At 30.1% G+C, this 15,971-nt stretch overlaps 2 protein-coding genes across 2 annotated transcripts; one reads left to right on the forward strand and one right to left on the reverse strand.

Moving 5' to 3' along the window:
* The first annotated feature begins 2,088 nt into the window (after positions 1–2,088).
* On the forward strand, positions 2,089–5,642 carry LOC123890138. The gene is made up of 7 exons (XM_045939693.1): positions 2,089–2,276; positions 2,957–3,340; positions 3,763–4,047; positions 4,124–4,188; positions 4,482–4,566; positions 4,868–4,978; positions 5,243–5,642. Exons 1-7 carry the CDS (start codon positions 2,190–2,192, stop codon positions 5,354–5,356), a joined length of 1,131 nt encoding a protein of 376 aa, XP_045795649.1. The 5' UTR covers positions 2,089–2,189; the 3' UTR covers positions 5,357–5,642.
* Positions 5,643–8,173: 2,531 nt separating this feature from the next.
* LOC123892069 (transcription factor MYB64-like) lies at positions 8,174–12,751 on the reverse strand. Its single transcript, XM_045941916.1, has 3 exons — positions 12,063–12,751; positions 9,761–9,884; positions 8,174–8,572 (listed from the first exon to the last, which is right to left on the reverse strand). Exons 1-3 carry the CDS (start codon positions 12,749–12,751, stop codon positions 8,174–8,176), a joined length of 1,212 nt encoding a protein of 403 aa, XP_045797872.1.
* Between the last annotated feature and the right edge of the window lie 3,220 nt (positions 12,752–15,971).

Raw genomic sequence — 15,971 nt, forward strand, 5'->3', positions numbered from 1 at the left:
ACATTAAATATTAATTAAAAGTATTTTTATCTCATTTCATATTGACCAAATTAAAAGTAGCTTAGTAGTTAGAAATTCCACTTTAAGGTGAATAAGTGGGATGATCGGAGTTCGAACTCTGATCCCCTGCATATATAATATAGTGTCATGCCAACTAAGCTAATCCATTGAACATTAAATCATTAATTTTATCAAATATAATAAATTCAATCCGTCAACTTATTTATCTATCACGTACTCCTCCCGATCTTATATATATAAAAAAATGTTTACTTTTTAGATTCATTGTAAAGTTAATGTATGTAGACAATATTATAGTCTAGATACATAAACTTTAAAATGAATCTAAAAAGTAAATTTTTTCTTATATAGAGGACCAGAGGGAGTATTACCTTTTTGGTTATCCCATTTTTTTTATCAAATCTCAACTCTCTCACTTGTATGTATAAATTTATGATGCTTATTTCTTAGAACTTCATGCATACTATTCAAATCTTTCACCTCTAAACAAACCTAGTGATTTTTACACGGGTATTCTTATAAAATTAGTGAAGGGAATGTCTCCCATTATTATAGGCCTATCTAATTGTGTTAATAACCTAAAGCCAAAACCAATAGATAAATAACCATACACCCACATGATTAGCGGACCGAACTTTGAAAATAAAGTAGACCCAAACCAACATGATAGATAGAGAGTCACCTCCATACATGATTAGTGACCCACTAGCTAACTACTCCCTTCATCCCTAATTATAAACACCATTTCAACGAAAAAAATTGTCCCTAAATATAAGTCTCTTTTTAATTCTTTAGACACATTTATTATTACTTTTCTAAACATAACCATGCTTTTTGCATTGAAATACGTAAAGTTAACTACAAATACATCTTTTCACAAAGAACAATATAGTAATTGTAATATCCAAAAAGTACACGTTTATTACACTACCAACTTTTTTTTAATAAACGTGAAAAATTGCAAATGGGGCTTATATTAATGGACGGAGGGAGTATATTATTCTGTCTCTAATACTCTCTCCGTCCCAAATTGAATGACACAGTTGACTGTTTCACGCATGCCGATGTATAAATTTGACGATTAATATTTTTAATTATATTATAATAAAAATTTAATATTTTAAAAATAATCATCGAGACGAATCTAACAACATCTTATATGCTAATATTTATTTTTATTTACTAGTAAAAAAATATGGTCAAAACAATATGTGTGAATAGTACAATATAGTCAACTATGTAAATCAATTTGGGATGAAGGAGTAATAAATGATTCAGTTGACTATTTCACATGTATTAATATATAACTTTGACTATTATTATTTTTAATTGTATAATGATAAAAATTATAAGAATTGATATTTTGAAAATATTCATCAAAACAAATTCAACAATAATACTCCCTTCATCATAAATATAAGAGAAAAACTATTTTTTTGATTCATTGATAGTTTAATGTATCTAGTCTATAATATAGACCACATACATTAGATTCTTAATGAATATAAAAAATAATTTTTCTCTTATATTTAGGACTAGAGGGGGTATATGTTGATGTTTATTTTTATTTATTAATAGAAAAACATAATTAAAACAAAATACTTGAATAATATACTTGAATAACCAGATCGGGAGGGAGCTGTAACCACTTGATGCCAGAACTGACTCCCGAACCGGATTCAACTGGTGGTGAAAAATAAAAAACTTGAATAATATACATTTTTTTAATAATATAAGTCACTTTTTTAAAATGGAAGGAGTAGATTGCAATATAACGCTCCTTTTGAATGAATGAATGTATCTTTTCAAAACATTTAAATTATTACATACTTTAGGCATCACATGGTTACTTTCCACAGCTTTTAAGCTTTTTTCATTTGAAAATTCAAATTCGAACGGTTGCACTTGTGCAAATCAATGAGACCGGCCACATAAATATAAATAAATTAAAGAATTAATTTTTATACTAAATTATTAAAGATATTTGAATAGATATTTTAAGAACAAATTTTAATCCTTAAGAAAAAGAAAAATAGAATATGTAGTCAAACCGAAAATAAATAAATTAACTAACAAAGAAATTATAATATAAACTCTAGTATATTAAAAAATATATATAATATAAATACTAATTTTTGTAGTAAAGTTAGGTTCTTTCAAGGTTTGGAATGTTTGATAGAAACATGGGAGAGTCATCAACTTGTGTCACTCAACAATTCTCTTATGCCTCTGGATTTTCCAATGAATCCAACAAGGTTAGTTCATTTTATTTTTTTCACTTATCTTTACTATATTTTGTACTATATGATTATTCATTTATATATGATCTACCATTAGATATTTTGTTACCATGATTTAAAAAAAAAAACTGAGATTTCAATCGTTCTTTTCTGAATTGCTTGTATGAATTTAGTACTATTGGATTATTCATTTATATGATCTACCATTAGATCTTTTATAAATTCATATATACATTTGTTGAAAAGAGTTATAGGAACAAATTTTTTTATTTTATGTAAATTCGGTTCACGTACTACATGTAGATTTTGAGTATCGAAATCTTACACAAATTTAGTTCAATTAGATTTATGCAAATTAAGTTCGAGTAGGTTTACGAAAGATTTGAAAATTCAATATGAAGTTAAGGATAGTTTGATCAATTATGTGTACCAATAGATGTTTTCGTTATCTAATAAGTGAATTTCGAAAACAATGATTATATGGTGGCATTAATCACTAATAGTATCGAGAATTACAGTCAAATATAGCTGATCCAACGTCGATTGTGGCTGTGTTGGCATAACTAAGACATAAAAAATCATGATTGTTTCGTCACAATTGTAGTGGCAGACCGTTTGTAATGGCGCCACTACAATTGACTATGATTTTATAGATGTTGGAATTGAGAAAAGCTGTGAAAATTGTGTTTTTTCAGTTCAATCCAATGAAAGCAATGGAGGAATCAGTTTCATTTGGGAGGTTCATGACAGAAACACTGGAATGGGAGAAATGGTCAACATTTTCTCATAACCGCTATGTCGAGGAAGCAGAGAGGATTTCAAAACCTGGTTCAGTTGCACAGAAGAAAGCTTTCTTTGAAGCTTATTACAAGCAACTTGCAGCTCAAAAAGCAGCTGCATTACTTGTAAAAAGTGATTCACTCAAAAAGCAAGAACATGATGAGGCAGAAGTTGTTAACACCAAAGTTGATGGAGCTGAAAGTGAAAAGGGAAAACAAGATTTTGAAGGGAATTCAATGCAAGATCAGATTGAAAGTGTTGACAATGATGATCCTCATAAGGATCATCAAAGTGAAAAGGTTAGTGGAAAAGGTTCAATTGAAAAACAAAAGATGAATTTAATTTTGTTGATTTAAATCTTGATTCTGTTGTAGGCAAAGATCTCCTGCATTTATAGAGTCAGCTGCTCGGCACCATGATCAGATACCTTAGATTTCGAGCTTGGTAAATATTTTAAAAACTCTTTTGAAATCTAAGCCATCTGACTAAGATTGGACGGTGCCTAGCTGGTGCTTGTGACAATGCAGGCGATCATTGATTTGTTGGCCGGAATTATTTTTTTTAAGGAGTGAGTCTTTTTTTAATTATTAGATAACAAACTCGGTATTTTAGGGTTTATAGCACACACGCGCACATACAACGCGCCAACCAGTTGCACTAGACCGATGTGTAGTGTTGTCGAGGAAAGTTTTAGTTACTTAAATAATTGTAGTTATTGCAGAAAGATTCCAACATTGTCTCAGAAATTTCGCAATCAATGGACAAATCGACAGATCCTATTACTTCAGCTAGAGATAACACTGCAGCACCAATGAACAATAACCTTTCATTGAGAAAGAAGAGCTCGAATGCTAAGTCACTTCATATGTCAGTTAAGTTTGCAGTGATTAGACAAATTAATAAATTAACTGCATCAGTAATGAGGAAATTCGAAACTGCAAGAATTAGTTCTGGTTCTTCCATTGCTTCAAAGGAAAGAGAGACTCCTATAACAACACCAACTAAGGTATGCAACCTTAACTTCAACAATTATGTTATCATCTTCTAAGTTGTAATTGCTGATAAATTGATCCATTTTTCAGTTGCAGGAATCTAGGAATGAGTTGCATAAGCACCCTTCATTTTCGCCATTAACCGAAAAGAAAAGGTACATCTTATGTTAAACTTTTGTTACCATTGTTTTCTAAATAGTCTGTTGCGGCGTTTCAATGCGTTTTTTTTACCGTGATTTACTATCACACCGCAACTGTGGCCTTATGCTGTTAAGGATACTACCGCAACCGCAAAATCCCGGCTGCTTTCATTATTTCAAATTTCAATTTTCTTAAATTATTATTGGTGTAAACATATCCGCGTCATGTTTGATGTCCATGTCTGTATTAGTTCTTCATAGGTGACTAAGGTTTCGACTAACATTTTCAATGTCTCAAATGCAAGCAGAAACAATATGCAATCACCAATTATATCCTCCTCCTCATTCAACTTGAAGACAGAAGAAAGCCAGAGTGCTGCAAGTAGAAATAAGGCAAAACTCTATTCTCTACTTTTCCTTTCTGATTCAGTTCATCATTGAACTCATTTTTATCATTATCTTACATGGTTCCTTTCAATGTAGTATCAACACTTTATATTAAAGACATGTTTAGTTTCTGACACGACACAACACCGATACATTTGTTTACATTTAATCACTTTTGTTTTCTCGAATTATTACTAGTGTCTATGTCACTGTGAGTGTCAGTGTTATGTCAGGTGTCTATGTGTGTATCAGTGTCATGTCATGTTCCTTTAGCTTTATCATTAACATTCAATTCTTTTACATGCAGGAGGGAGGACACAAAAAGAATAGAAAACTAAGACAATGCTTTTGTTTCAAACCAAAACCACCACCTGAATTTAACAATGACAGAGAAGATTCTAAGAGAGGCACAAAAGAGGTACATTGCATTACCACAATTGTTTACTGTTTATAAATCTAAAATATATTTAAATTTTCATAAAAAAAAAAAATTAGGCATAAGATTTAGGATAAGATTTTTAACTAGAGAGACAAGATATGATAAGTTTCAGGATTAACTTATCATATCTTATCGTCTCACCAAACACTGGATTGAGACAACATATGATACAGTTATCTTATCTTTTCTCTTTATCACGGGTTCTAAAAAGTTTATTTTAATTTAATTGCTTATATCTTGCAGAACTCACCCAAACTTGGAAGAAAAGTCACTTCTCCTGCAGTACAAAGAAAAGGCTCTTCATCTGCTGAGAGACTTGCTGCTTATGAAAATACACCTCCAAATATTCAGGATTGAATCAAGAATGAAAGAAATTACAAATTTTTGTTCGAAGAAACTAATGTACCAATGGTATTGTGACCACTTCTTGTTGTCATAGATTATGCTTAAACTCTGACCAAGGTTTTAAATTGCGGTTGTAGTTTGTTAACAGTCATAACTATACAAGGTTTTAGAGTCGGAACAAAGTTTTATATTGCGGTTGTAGTTTGGTTACAGTCACAACTATACAAGGTTTAGAGTCGAATTAGAAACCTATAGTGTACATTTATTTATCTTAGCTTCATGAAAATGACTTTTGCTATATGTGTGTTATGGGTGCATTGCATTGTGGCATGCATATTTTATGCTCATGTTTTTAAATTATGGTTGGATTGTGGTTACACTGCGAAGTGCGAACCTTTTATTTTGCAGGAAAATGATGCTAGGTCGAGGTCGATTTCGAATATGATTGAAATGCCTTTATGGAGACCTAAAATCCTTTATATATTAATTGCAACCACATACTGAAATTTGAAACCAAACTTTTAAACAATCAATGCCTTTGTGTAAAATACAATTGTTGGAATGCATTAAAAGTGTCGAGGACAGGGTTAAAGCAGCTGGATCATGAGGCAGTTTCAAGGAAGAGTGGATTAGCCTCGAATATCATGATCCACATTAGAAAGAGAATTACCAGATACGAATACAAATACAGTTGGAGATCAATAAGCGAAAAGCTTTAAGAAAGCTATTGTAAGATCAGATTACAGGAAGAGCACAGGTCAGTCTTCTTCATAAGTTCTGTTCCCGTTAGGCAAGATAGGGAAAAAGTTGCTCGTCTATGGTGAGCTAAGCGAGGGAGGAAGACTTTACAGACTCTGGATAATCCTATGCTTAATACATTATCCAATTCAAGTGAGATGCTGAAGTACTTGAAGAAGGGAAGAGCTTGACCTAGAATGAGGTTTTGTAACTTCCCTTCTTTAGTCTGTCCACGAGAGTGAGATGTCCAAGAGAAAACAAACGAGGTTTTGAAGCGACGTGAACAAAAAATCGTGAATGAAAGAGTGTGACGAGTTTTTCTCCATTCGAGATGTTAGAAGGTGCAAAATCAGTTGTCTAATCGCCTCTTTTCCGCTAAGTCCCTCTTTGGTACTATTTTTTGCTCGCGAGCTTGTTTCGGTCCGTGAAGGGAAAAGTTGCTGCTTACTTGTTATATCCCCGCGTTCATGCACGGCTCGTTCTTTGATGAGCCCTGCTTCTCCCTTCCCCCTCTCCCCGTTCGTTCTACCGACTCATTGTTAAAGATGGTCTAACAGGTTCTTGAAGAATTCCATAGCTTCATTTTTCAAAGTTTCGTCAATTCGTATATCAGTCACAAACAAATTTCTATATGCACAAATAATATAATTTTAATTATAATAGTAATATTTTGTAAATTTCATCGGACTCTATACAATGACTTTTTAGTCAAATAAAAATGGATCTTTAACTTGAAAAAAAAAAGATCTTTATACCAAAAAAAAAAAAACGGATCTAATTAATGTCTAAATATTACCACTAAAAAAATTAAATAGGAAGTTTAACTATTCCCTAGTCAAATTAGTCATAAATTTTCTAGTCAAATTTCTTTGGTTACAATTCTCTAGTCAAATTAATAAAAAAATAAACTATAAATCATTGACTACAAAAAAAATTCCATTGAATATTAAATAAAACTCAAAATAAAAAAATAAAAGAACTCAAATCTAAATCTAAACCCAATCAATTGCAATTCGAGTTTTCTCCATCAAAATCTATTTATAATTATAATGTAATCGTGCACTTCTATATTCTTAGCAAATCAATCTACTAGAATATTAGTTTTTAATAAAATTTACTATTTGGCTCTCTAAAGAAAAATAGGGGCTAGGGCAAAACCCATTTGAGAATCTTCAAAAATAAAAATTAAGAAGACAAATCTATTGCGTCTAAAGTTTTCCTTAATAAAAATACGCAATATATGTCCCACAAGTGAATCCCAACATTAAATATACTAAAATTGATAAATTTATCCATGCACACAAGCATTCCATTCACAATAGATATATGTGACAAAATAAAATTCACACTAGAGATTAAATAAAAGACATTTCTTCCAAAGGTTTCAAAGCAACTAATAAACCAAGTTATCAATTCTAAAGTCATAGATGAAAAGATGAGAGTGCACTCATGCCATAAGTTTCCACCATTTTAAACCAAAACAATTCAATAAAAATCATAGCACCAATTAACTTAGAGTTGCATTGGCTAATTAATTCAATATGAGCCACAAAACACTCAATATGCTAAATAGTCTGAAAAATTATAACAACAAAAGCTGCTTCAAGCGGCACACCTTTAGCCCCTTTCTTCCAAGCTCCATTTGATTAGCAACATATAGGCTTCCAACTATTTTTAATTAAGAAGTAAAAAAAATATTTTAGTAAAAATTATATTTATATGATTATCTAATATAAAGAGGATGAAATTATCAACAATTAACTATTATATATATATATATATATATATATATATATATATATATATATATATATATATATATATATATATATATTTTGAATCTAATATCAGAATATATGCCAACTTAGTTGAAATGTCTGATTATACTTTGATATGATCTTAATTTAGCAAAGAAAAACAACAAGCATGTCATTATCCTCATTTCTAATAATAACCAAAAACTAATTATTTTGAAATGTTGAAATGTTGAGAATGTATTAACTAGACATGAATAATTTTGTCTTATATTTTATATTAGAAAAAATAATTATTTTAATTTATTTTTATTTACTAGGAATTAGAGAGATTACCTTATGGATTTTTACATATCATCTCCATGAAATCCATTTCCTCCTTCATGGGAACCTCAACAAAAAACTCCATTCCATTTTCACCATTATTGCACATCACTTCCATATAGCCACCAGGTTGTTCATCCTCTTCAGTTGCCAATTCTTCATCGTGATCTTTCTCAACTTCCTTAGTAGAAGTGATTTCATTAATGTATTTCTGAAGTATTGAATTTTTCGAACTACTCCATCCGTTCCTTTTGTACTTGCGGGATTGGGTGCGTATAGCAGTGTTCCAATGGTTCTTGATAGCATTATCTGTGCGCCCGGGTAACATTCTTGCAATTTTAGTCCACTTGTTTCCAAGTCTCTTATGAGCTTCAATCAGTATTTTTTCCTCCTCTTCGCTCCATGACGCTTTCTGCAATCATACAAAACAATTAATGTGTGTTTATATATATATATATATATATATATATCGACCGCGAGCTATATATATAGCTTATTTATCAATGTTTAATTTCAAGTGTTGGATTGACAAAATATAATGTTCATAAAGTCTAATTAAAATGGAGTACTTATGATTAGAGCTACTTCTAAAAATAAGTTGATCAACATACAACAATATTGATGATCATTTATATATCTATGACAATTAATGATAATATTTTGCAATGTAATGAAAAGAAGTGCAACAATAGAAGATTCTAAACATAATCAAGATTTCTTGCTATTAAAAGTTAGTCTTACAAATAAGAAATTAAAAGAACGTACATAGATGAAAAGAGAAGTGTAATATAACGAGCCACAATAAAATATTCTAAACATAATCAAGATTTCTTGCTATTAAAAGTTAGTCTTGCAAATAAATGTTAGTTAGGAACCTTTTCATTATACTCCCTCTAGTATTTTTATAAGAAATACTTTGAAAAAAATTATGCACACTAAAGAAGCACATTTAACATAGTTATTTTCATTTAATACTATTATAAATTTAAATTTATTCAATGTATACCCTTATTTAATTACTCTTTATTCAACTAACTTTGGTTATTTTTAAATCCTCTCTCATAATAAATAAGGGTATAAGTGAAATTGAACATTTAAAACATTTGAAAATTGACCAAAGTTTTTTATAAAAATACCAAATTTATTTCTCAAAGTGTTCTTTATAAAAAGGACCGGAGGGAGTAATATAATATTGTATACATGTGATGATTTAATTGAATTTATTGTTATAATTGATATGCATTCCTAATGTTTCGATTTATTTGATGTAGCCATATGTACATGTAAAAAAAAGAAGATAAAAGCATTATACTCTTCCGTCCCATAATATAATAAAAAAAAAAAATTTCACACTTATTAAGAAAAGTAAAATATGATAATTTCATTGATGGTTTTTTGTATTTTTGTTGAAATAAGTTTTATAGGAAGATTTAAAAAAAGTTTTTATTGGTTATTAATTATGAAGAAAAGAAGAGATAGGGTAAATTAAGTAAAAGTCTATTTTAAAAATGATAAAAATTAATTTTTTTTGCTTATAATATGAGACGGAACGAATACGTGTGACAGTAAAAACTAAGGATATTGGAAGAATAAAAATCACCTTAATTTTTGGTTGAAGATGGTTATACCATCTCTCCCTGCATTGTTTTCCGTTCCTACCATTCATAAACTTAGCTATCATAGACCAATCATACCCAAAGGTATCCACCAATTCCACAAGATTGCTACAAAAAATATGAAAATTTATTAATTGATCATAATACATGTTGATAATTAAGACTCCATCCGTCTCAAAATAATTGTCACATTTTACCACTGTACATTTGTTGATGCAGAATTTTGATCATAAATATCTTTAGTTGTGTATTATTAAAAATTATGAAAAATTGATATTTTGATAGTACTTATTGAGACAAATCTAACAAGATCTTTCATATGCTAATATTTATCTTTATACATTAGTAAAAATATATGGTCAAAGTAGCTAATATGAATAGTAAACACGGTCAAATTGCGACAATTATTTTTAGACGGATGGAGTAACAAATAATAACAACATTATCGATATATATATATATATATATATATATATATATATATATATATATATATATATATATATATATATATGGTGAATGAATTGTAAAAGAAAACCATTAAAATATACTGTTTGGTTCAACTGAGGGGAAGGGAAAGGGAGGGATTTTAATGGAGGGGAGGAAATGCGAAGGAAAGGAATATTTTTTAATTAAATACATGTTTTGTTCAAAAGAAGGTAGGAGAGGCGTACTCACGAGGGAAGGGGAGGTATTTTTAAACTAGTTTACATTTTTATCTTATAAATTTGAAAGAGCCATAAATTTATAGCTATTCGGTGCAAATTAAGATATATATATTCACCACAAATTTCCAGATTTTATAATACATCTATCTAAAAAATAAGTTAAATTTTAATTATCTATAAATACATCAAACTCTATGTGAAAAAAAACTCTTGTGATATTACTATTATAAAGTATAGTAACAACTAATAATAATATATAATATTTTTAAAACATGTAATAATACTCATACAAAGTAAAATGTTGTAAATCCCTTTTTGTTCAAAAACAAAATGTTGAAATACAAAATTATATAAAACTGTTGTAATAATACGAAGTTAAAAGTTCTCGTGAGCTTAACGCAATTGGTAGGAACATTGCATATATTGTGTAGGAGATGAGATTCGAACCCCGAACACTCTAATTATTTACCTTTAACGTGAAATTTGTAGCCGCTAAGCTACTAGACCAAAAAAAATACAAAGTTAAAAATGGAAGATCAAAAACGTAAAGAAAAAAAGGTGAAGACGTAAAATATGTATAATGAATAAAAAAAATAATGAAAGATCTTGAAAATTTTCATAAGGATAGTTTTGGATTTCAATATAAAATTAGGGATAATTTTGTCAATGTAATTAAAATTAAAATAATATGTCCCATATTCCCTTCCCCTCCCCTTCAAATCCCTCCAATTTGGGGGGAAGCAAAAAGTGAGCATAGAAGTGATTTTGCTCCCCTCCCCGTCCATCCAAAAAAATGAACCAAACAAATAAAATTTAAAATATTTTCTCAACTCCCCTCCAAAATCATCGAATCAAACACACCATAAACCAACAAAGTATATAATACACTAAAAAAGACTATGAAAACATTGTGTAGTAAGAGAGTACAACTATCAAAATGGGTCGGGCTGACTGATAAGACCATTAGCCCACAATTCTCGATGAGCTAAATCTCAAAAAAGACAGTCCAAATGTAATCGGATCTTTTTGGTCTGGCAAAATTAGCCCATGCCAAAATCAGGCAGGACTGAGCAAACACATTGGGCTTTGGGCCAACCCACACTATATAAATATTTATGTGATTTTTCAAAAAAAATATATCAATAAATACATAAACGTTATTGTTTAATTAAAAAACTATTAAAGAAATATATTTTAATATATAAGCCTAATAAAAAGGATACATTTACCTAAAACTTTTACAAATTTTAAGTTTATAAATTATTAGTTTGATTCATTTTAATCGATATTTAGTGTTGATGTAAAAATTATTTGCACTTGCATTCAATTATATCTCAATAAAATTAATAATTATGAGTAATTAATATATCAAAGCGACATAAAAAAAGAGTGAATAAACAAAAAATGTAAAATGAAAATGGATATGGCTCTCATCAACCCACATGGATTGAGCTGAGCTCATTAATATGTAGCCCACACACTAATGGGCCGGGTCAGATTAGCCCATTTAGTAGTCTGGCCTAGTGGGTTGAACCAAGTTGGATTGGATGGAGTTGGGTCAGACCAGTGCATTTTATAGATCTAAAAGAAAGTATTAATTGTAAATGATTTGATATACCTAGTCTCATCTGCAGTCCATTGGCCTTTGATTGTATCGGGATCCTTGTGTCGAATTTCACTATTCTTTTGACTCATATTTTGTCGCTTTTGGTCACTAAGAACGAGTCCTAGATCATTTTCTTGGGGTTTATTTTCAATTTCACCATTGGATGAAAGATCTCCTTGATGCTTACGCTTAATTGATGGAGATGGATCTGCATCATAAACTAGTGATGGTGGTAAAGATTGACTCACCTGAGGTTGTGAAGTTTCACCATACTGAAAGATATTTTTTTTGGACAAATCCCAAACTCCTTTGCTAGTATTTAGGCGACCGTGCATAGTTTTCATTTTGTTATTGTTTGATTCAAACATCATTGGATTTTGAGCACCGGTAGATTCTCTATGGGACCCATTGTTATGTGTAGCCTTATACGAAGGGGTCGGGATCATAGTGATTGGGCCTATGGAGGAAGGAACCACTGTAGGAAAACTAGAGTGATGATTTGACCCCTTCAGATGATGTTCCTTAAATGGATTGCAATAATTTTGGTTCAAAAATGTGGTGCAATGTGATGGTGAATATGAAAATGGGGAATTAAATTTAGAGGAAACAATTGTGGGGATATCTAATTTCATAGAAGAATATTTAGGATAATCTCCAAAAAGACAAGGGATTTTGTTTTCAAAACTAAGATCTAATTCCATTACTCAGATTGAAAGAGAACCCTAATTTAGAGAGAGAGAGAATGAGTTTAGAGAGTCGAGAGTACTTACGACCTCTATTGTTAGTTCTTTATTTAAAGAAGAAAAAATACGAGATACAGTAAATTCAGAGGATATGTGTCAATTGATGTCATCATAACATCAAACGGCTCAGATTCATTGTCGAGCTTCTAAGCAAATAACTCAAATAAAAAAATAATTTTGCAAAGATTTCATTTATTTTGATGTTATATTTGCTTTAACAATTTTTTACTAATAATTTTACATAGATTTTATTTATTTATTTTGATATTATCTTCACTTTTCAAAGGTATCATATTTTTCTTTTTTTGAAGCATGTATCATATTTTTTATCACAACTATTATAAAAAGTTATCATTTTAATATTAATTTTCTCTTTAATTTCCTTTTTTGATATGCTTAACAACGAGAGCACTGTTTATGACAAAAATTATCACAATAAAAAAAGAAGAATTTGGTGTGTAGTATCAAAAAAAAAAAAGAAGAATTTACTTTCTACCCCTATCAATTAATTAATGGTGACTAATATTATCACTTTTACAAAAACGGGTCTAACTCTTGTCAAACAAAAACAGATTTTTTTTTTGGTCAAGAAAAAACAGATTTTTATTTTGGTCAAAAAAGAAAACAGATTTGACTAATTAATGACTCATTTTATTACTCAAATATTAATTTTAAAATGTTTAAAAAAATTAAAAGGAGTTAAATCTTTCTGTCCACTATTTTATAATTATTGAGTTAAAAAAAACTATTTTATAATTATAATAAGTCAAAAAAAATAAAAACTATTTTATACTCCGTAAAATTGAATACATCATAAAATTGAATTATTTTCTAGACTTTCATTTTATTTTATATTTTTGGATATCTTGTTGGCTACAAAAATTGCCTCTTCACCATTTTAACTCTATAGAATAACTTTTTGGTTGCCTTTTCTTTTTATTTCCATGTTTTGATCTTCTTTTCCCTAGTTTTCTTTTTAAATATTCTTTTTCCTCCGCCCCAATATATAAGAGCTCTTCACAAATGAACAAGATTAAAAAAAAGTAATTTTTGCATTAAATTTGTCAATAATATACATACTTTTTTCAAAATTATCTTTCAATTATTAAGAGAGATAAATAGTGATCTTTTCCTTTTCTTAATTTAATTTGGGGTATTTTTGTTAAAATTTAATTAATACACCTTAAACTTTTGAAAAAATTATTATAAAATGGAACAACAATTTTTTTCAAAAAAGTCGTATATATTGAGACGGAGGGATTATTAAGTAATTTTTGGATTGGTCTAACTAGAATTACCATATGATCTCTATTTTCCTCATGATTATTATTAGTATCATCATATTCTTCATGATTTTCCACGATTACTTCCTCATGGTTCACATCATGACTATTCTCATGATTGTCTTGATTTTCCACATGCATTTCACCATTTACATCACGATTCTCACCATTTTCATTGTATCATCGTGATTCCTTCCCATGAATATTCTCAAAAGACTTTTCTTTTTAAGTATTTATTGGCTAAAAATTCTGTCCTTTAAGTAAATAAGTGAAATGATCGAATTTTGAATCCCGGCCAACTACATATATAATGTAATTTCTTGTCGCTAAGCTCACGAGACTCCTCTGAAGACTTATTTGGCTTAGGAACATACTATATTGCTTAGATGATTCTCCATTATCCACATGTTTTTTTGGAAGGTTTGGCACATACTATATTGCTTAGATGATTCTCCATTATCGTTCTCTACAGGAATTGTGCCAAAATTACTAGTTTCGCTTAGGAATAAAGATAGTTCCCTTCGCTTTGTTTGTTTGAAATATATCTTTGCGGGTAATAGTAAATGACAGGAAATTAAAGAACAGAAAGTCAATGACAGAACGATGTGGTTAAGTGTGGTCGGATCCCTCCCTTACTCCTCTTGTTTCCCTCTATCAGGAATTAGACTATTAAAAATAGGTTCAGAAGCACTCGTTCCCTATTTCTATTACAGTCTGTTCAGAGCCTAGTTAGTGGTTACCCTTACTCTGTTTAAATATCCACGGCTCAGGTTCCACTTTTTTGTTACAAACGTTGGTATCATTACCATAGTGGCTCCATGTGTCACAAGCTGTCACGTGTGCCTCTAACTAGTCATAACTCTGCCTCAGGTAGAAATTATCGTTCGTTCTAATCCTATACTAAGACCTCATATACTAAATGTGATGGTCTCATCTTAGCCATAGCACACCGTCCTTCGTTCGGGATTACTAGCTTCGTTTCCTATGCGATATCCACTAGGTCCTTAGATTTTATTCTAATGTGATCAGTATTAAAATAAATATAAAACCAGACGATAAAAGAGTTTAAAAGTAGAAACAATTGAATTTATACCCAAATTATACAAAACCAAGTATTCGTAAGGGAGTTCCTCGACTCCACCTAACCTAGGAAAAATAAATTACAAAAACAGAAAGAAAATAACCTTATTGACCTTGAAGTTCCTTGGCCTCCTCCCTCATCCTTAGAGTTCTTCTAACTCTAGAGTGAATATTCAATTTTTTTTTAAACAAAAAGAGGAGAAGCAAAGAGCTACCTCCTCAAAACTTAAAATATAGAAGTAGCAAAAAGAAATTACAAAAAGAGTTTATAACTCTAGAGTGAATATTCAATGTTCTGAATATTTTTGTGAATGAATAATAGTGGAGGAGGAATGCTCTATTTGTAGTTTTTCAGCTGGGTTTTGGGATTTTTTGCGCGTCCATCGCACCTATCGTGGCCACGATGGCGTGTATTTTTGCCTCATCGTGACCACGATAGATCATATCGTGGTATGATGGAAGATTTGATCAGAATTTTCTGCGTTCTTTTGCCGTCATCATCGTGTCACGATGACAAGTCATCGTGGTACGATGGAAAAGATTTGTTGCATATTTTCTTCAATTTAAACCGCCTTCTCATCGCACCACGATGAGATCTCATCGTGGGTACGATGGTTGCACTGTTTATTACATTTTTGCCCTTTTTTGCTGCTTTTTCCACTTTTCTTGCTTCTGGGCCAAGTAGCTTCACTTTTTCAGGTATTTGCTTGCTTTTGGGCTTCAATTGCTATTAAAACTACCCTAAATTACTACTAAAAATATCATATAATTGACTGTCATCAATTATCAATTATAAAAAATTATGAAAAATTTAT

The sequence above is a fragment of the Trifolium pratense genome, linkage group LG6 (assembly GCF_020283565.1).
Source record: "Trifolium pratense cultivar HEN17-A07 linkage group LG6, ARS_RC_1.1, whole genome shotgun sequence".
Classification (NCBI taxonomy): domain Eukaryota; kingdom Viridiplantae; phylum Streptophyta; class Magnoliopsida; order Fabales; family Fabaceae; genus Trifolium; species Trifolium pratense.

What these genes read in the sequence shown, in the direction of transcription:
- LOC123890138 (XM_045939693.1), top strand. Translation starts at nt 2,190, where the DNA reads ATGTTTGATAGAAACATGGGAGAGTCATCAACTTGTGTCACTCAACAA. An exon ending in CTATAACAACACCAACTAAG is followed by an intron (nt 4,048 to 4,123) that starts GTATGCAACCTT and finishes TCCATTTTTCAG; the next exon opens with TTGCAGGAATCTAGGAATGA. An exon ending in GTGCTGCAAGTAGAAATAAG is followed by an intron (nt 4,567 to 4,867) that starts GCAAAACTCTAT and finishes TTTTACATGCAG; the next exon opens with GAGGGAGGACACAAAAAGAA.
- LOC123892069 (XM_045941916.1), bottom strand. Translation starts at nt 12,751, where the DNA reads ATGGAATTAGATCTTAGTTTTGAAAACAAAATCCCTTGTCTTTTTGGA. An exon ending in TGGACTGCAGATGAGACTAG is followed by an intron (nt 9,885 to 12,062) that starts GTATATCAAATC and finishes TATTTTTTGTAG; the next exon opens with CAATCTTGTGGAATTGGTGG. An exon ending in ATCTTCAACCAAAAATTAAG is followed by an intron (nt 8,573 to 9,760) that starts GTGATTTTTATT and finishes GTATGATTGCAG; the next exon opens with AAAGCGTCATGGAGCGAAGA.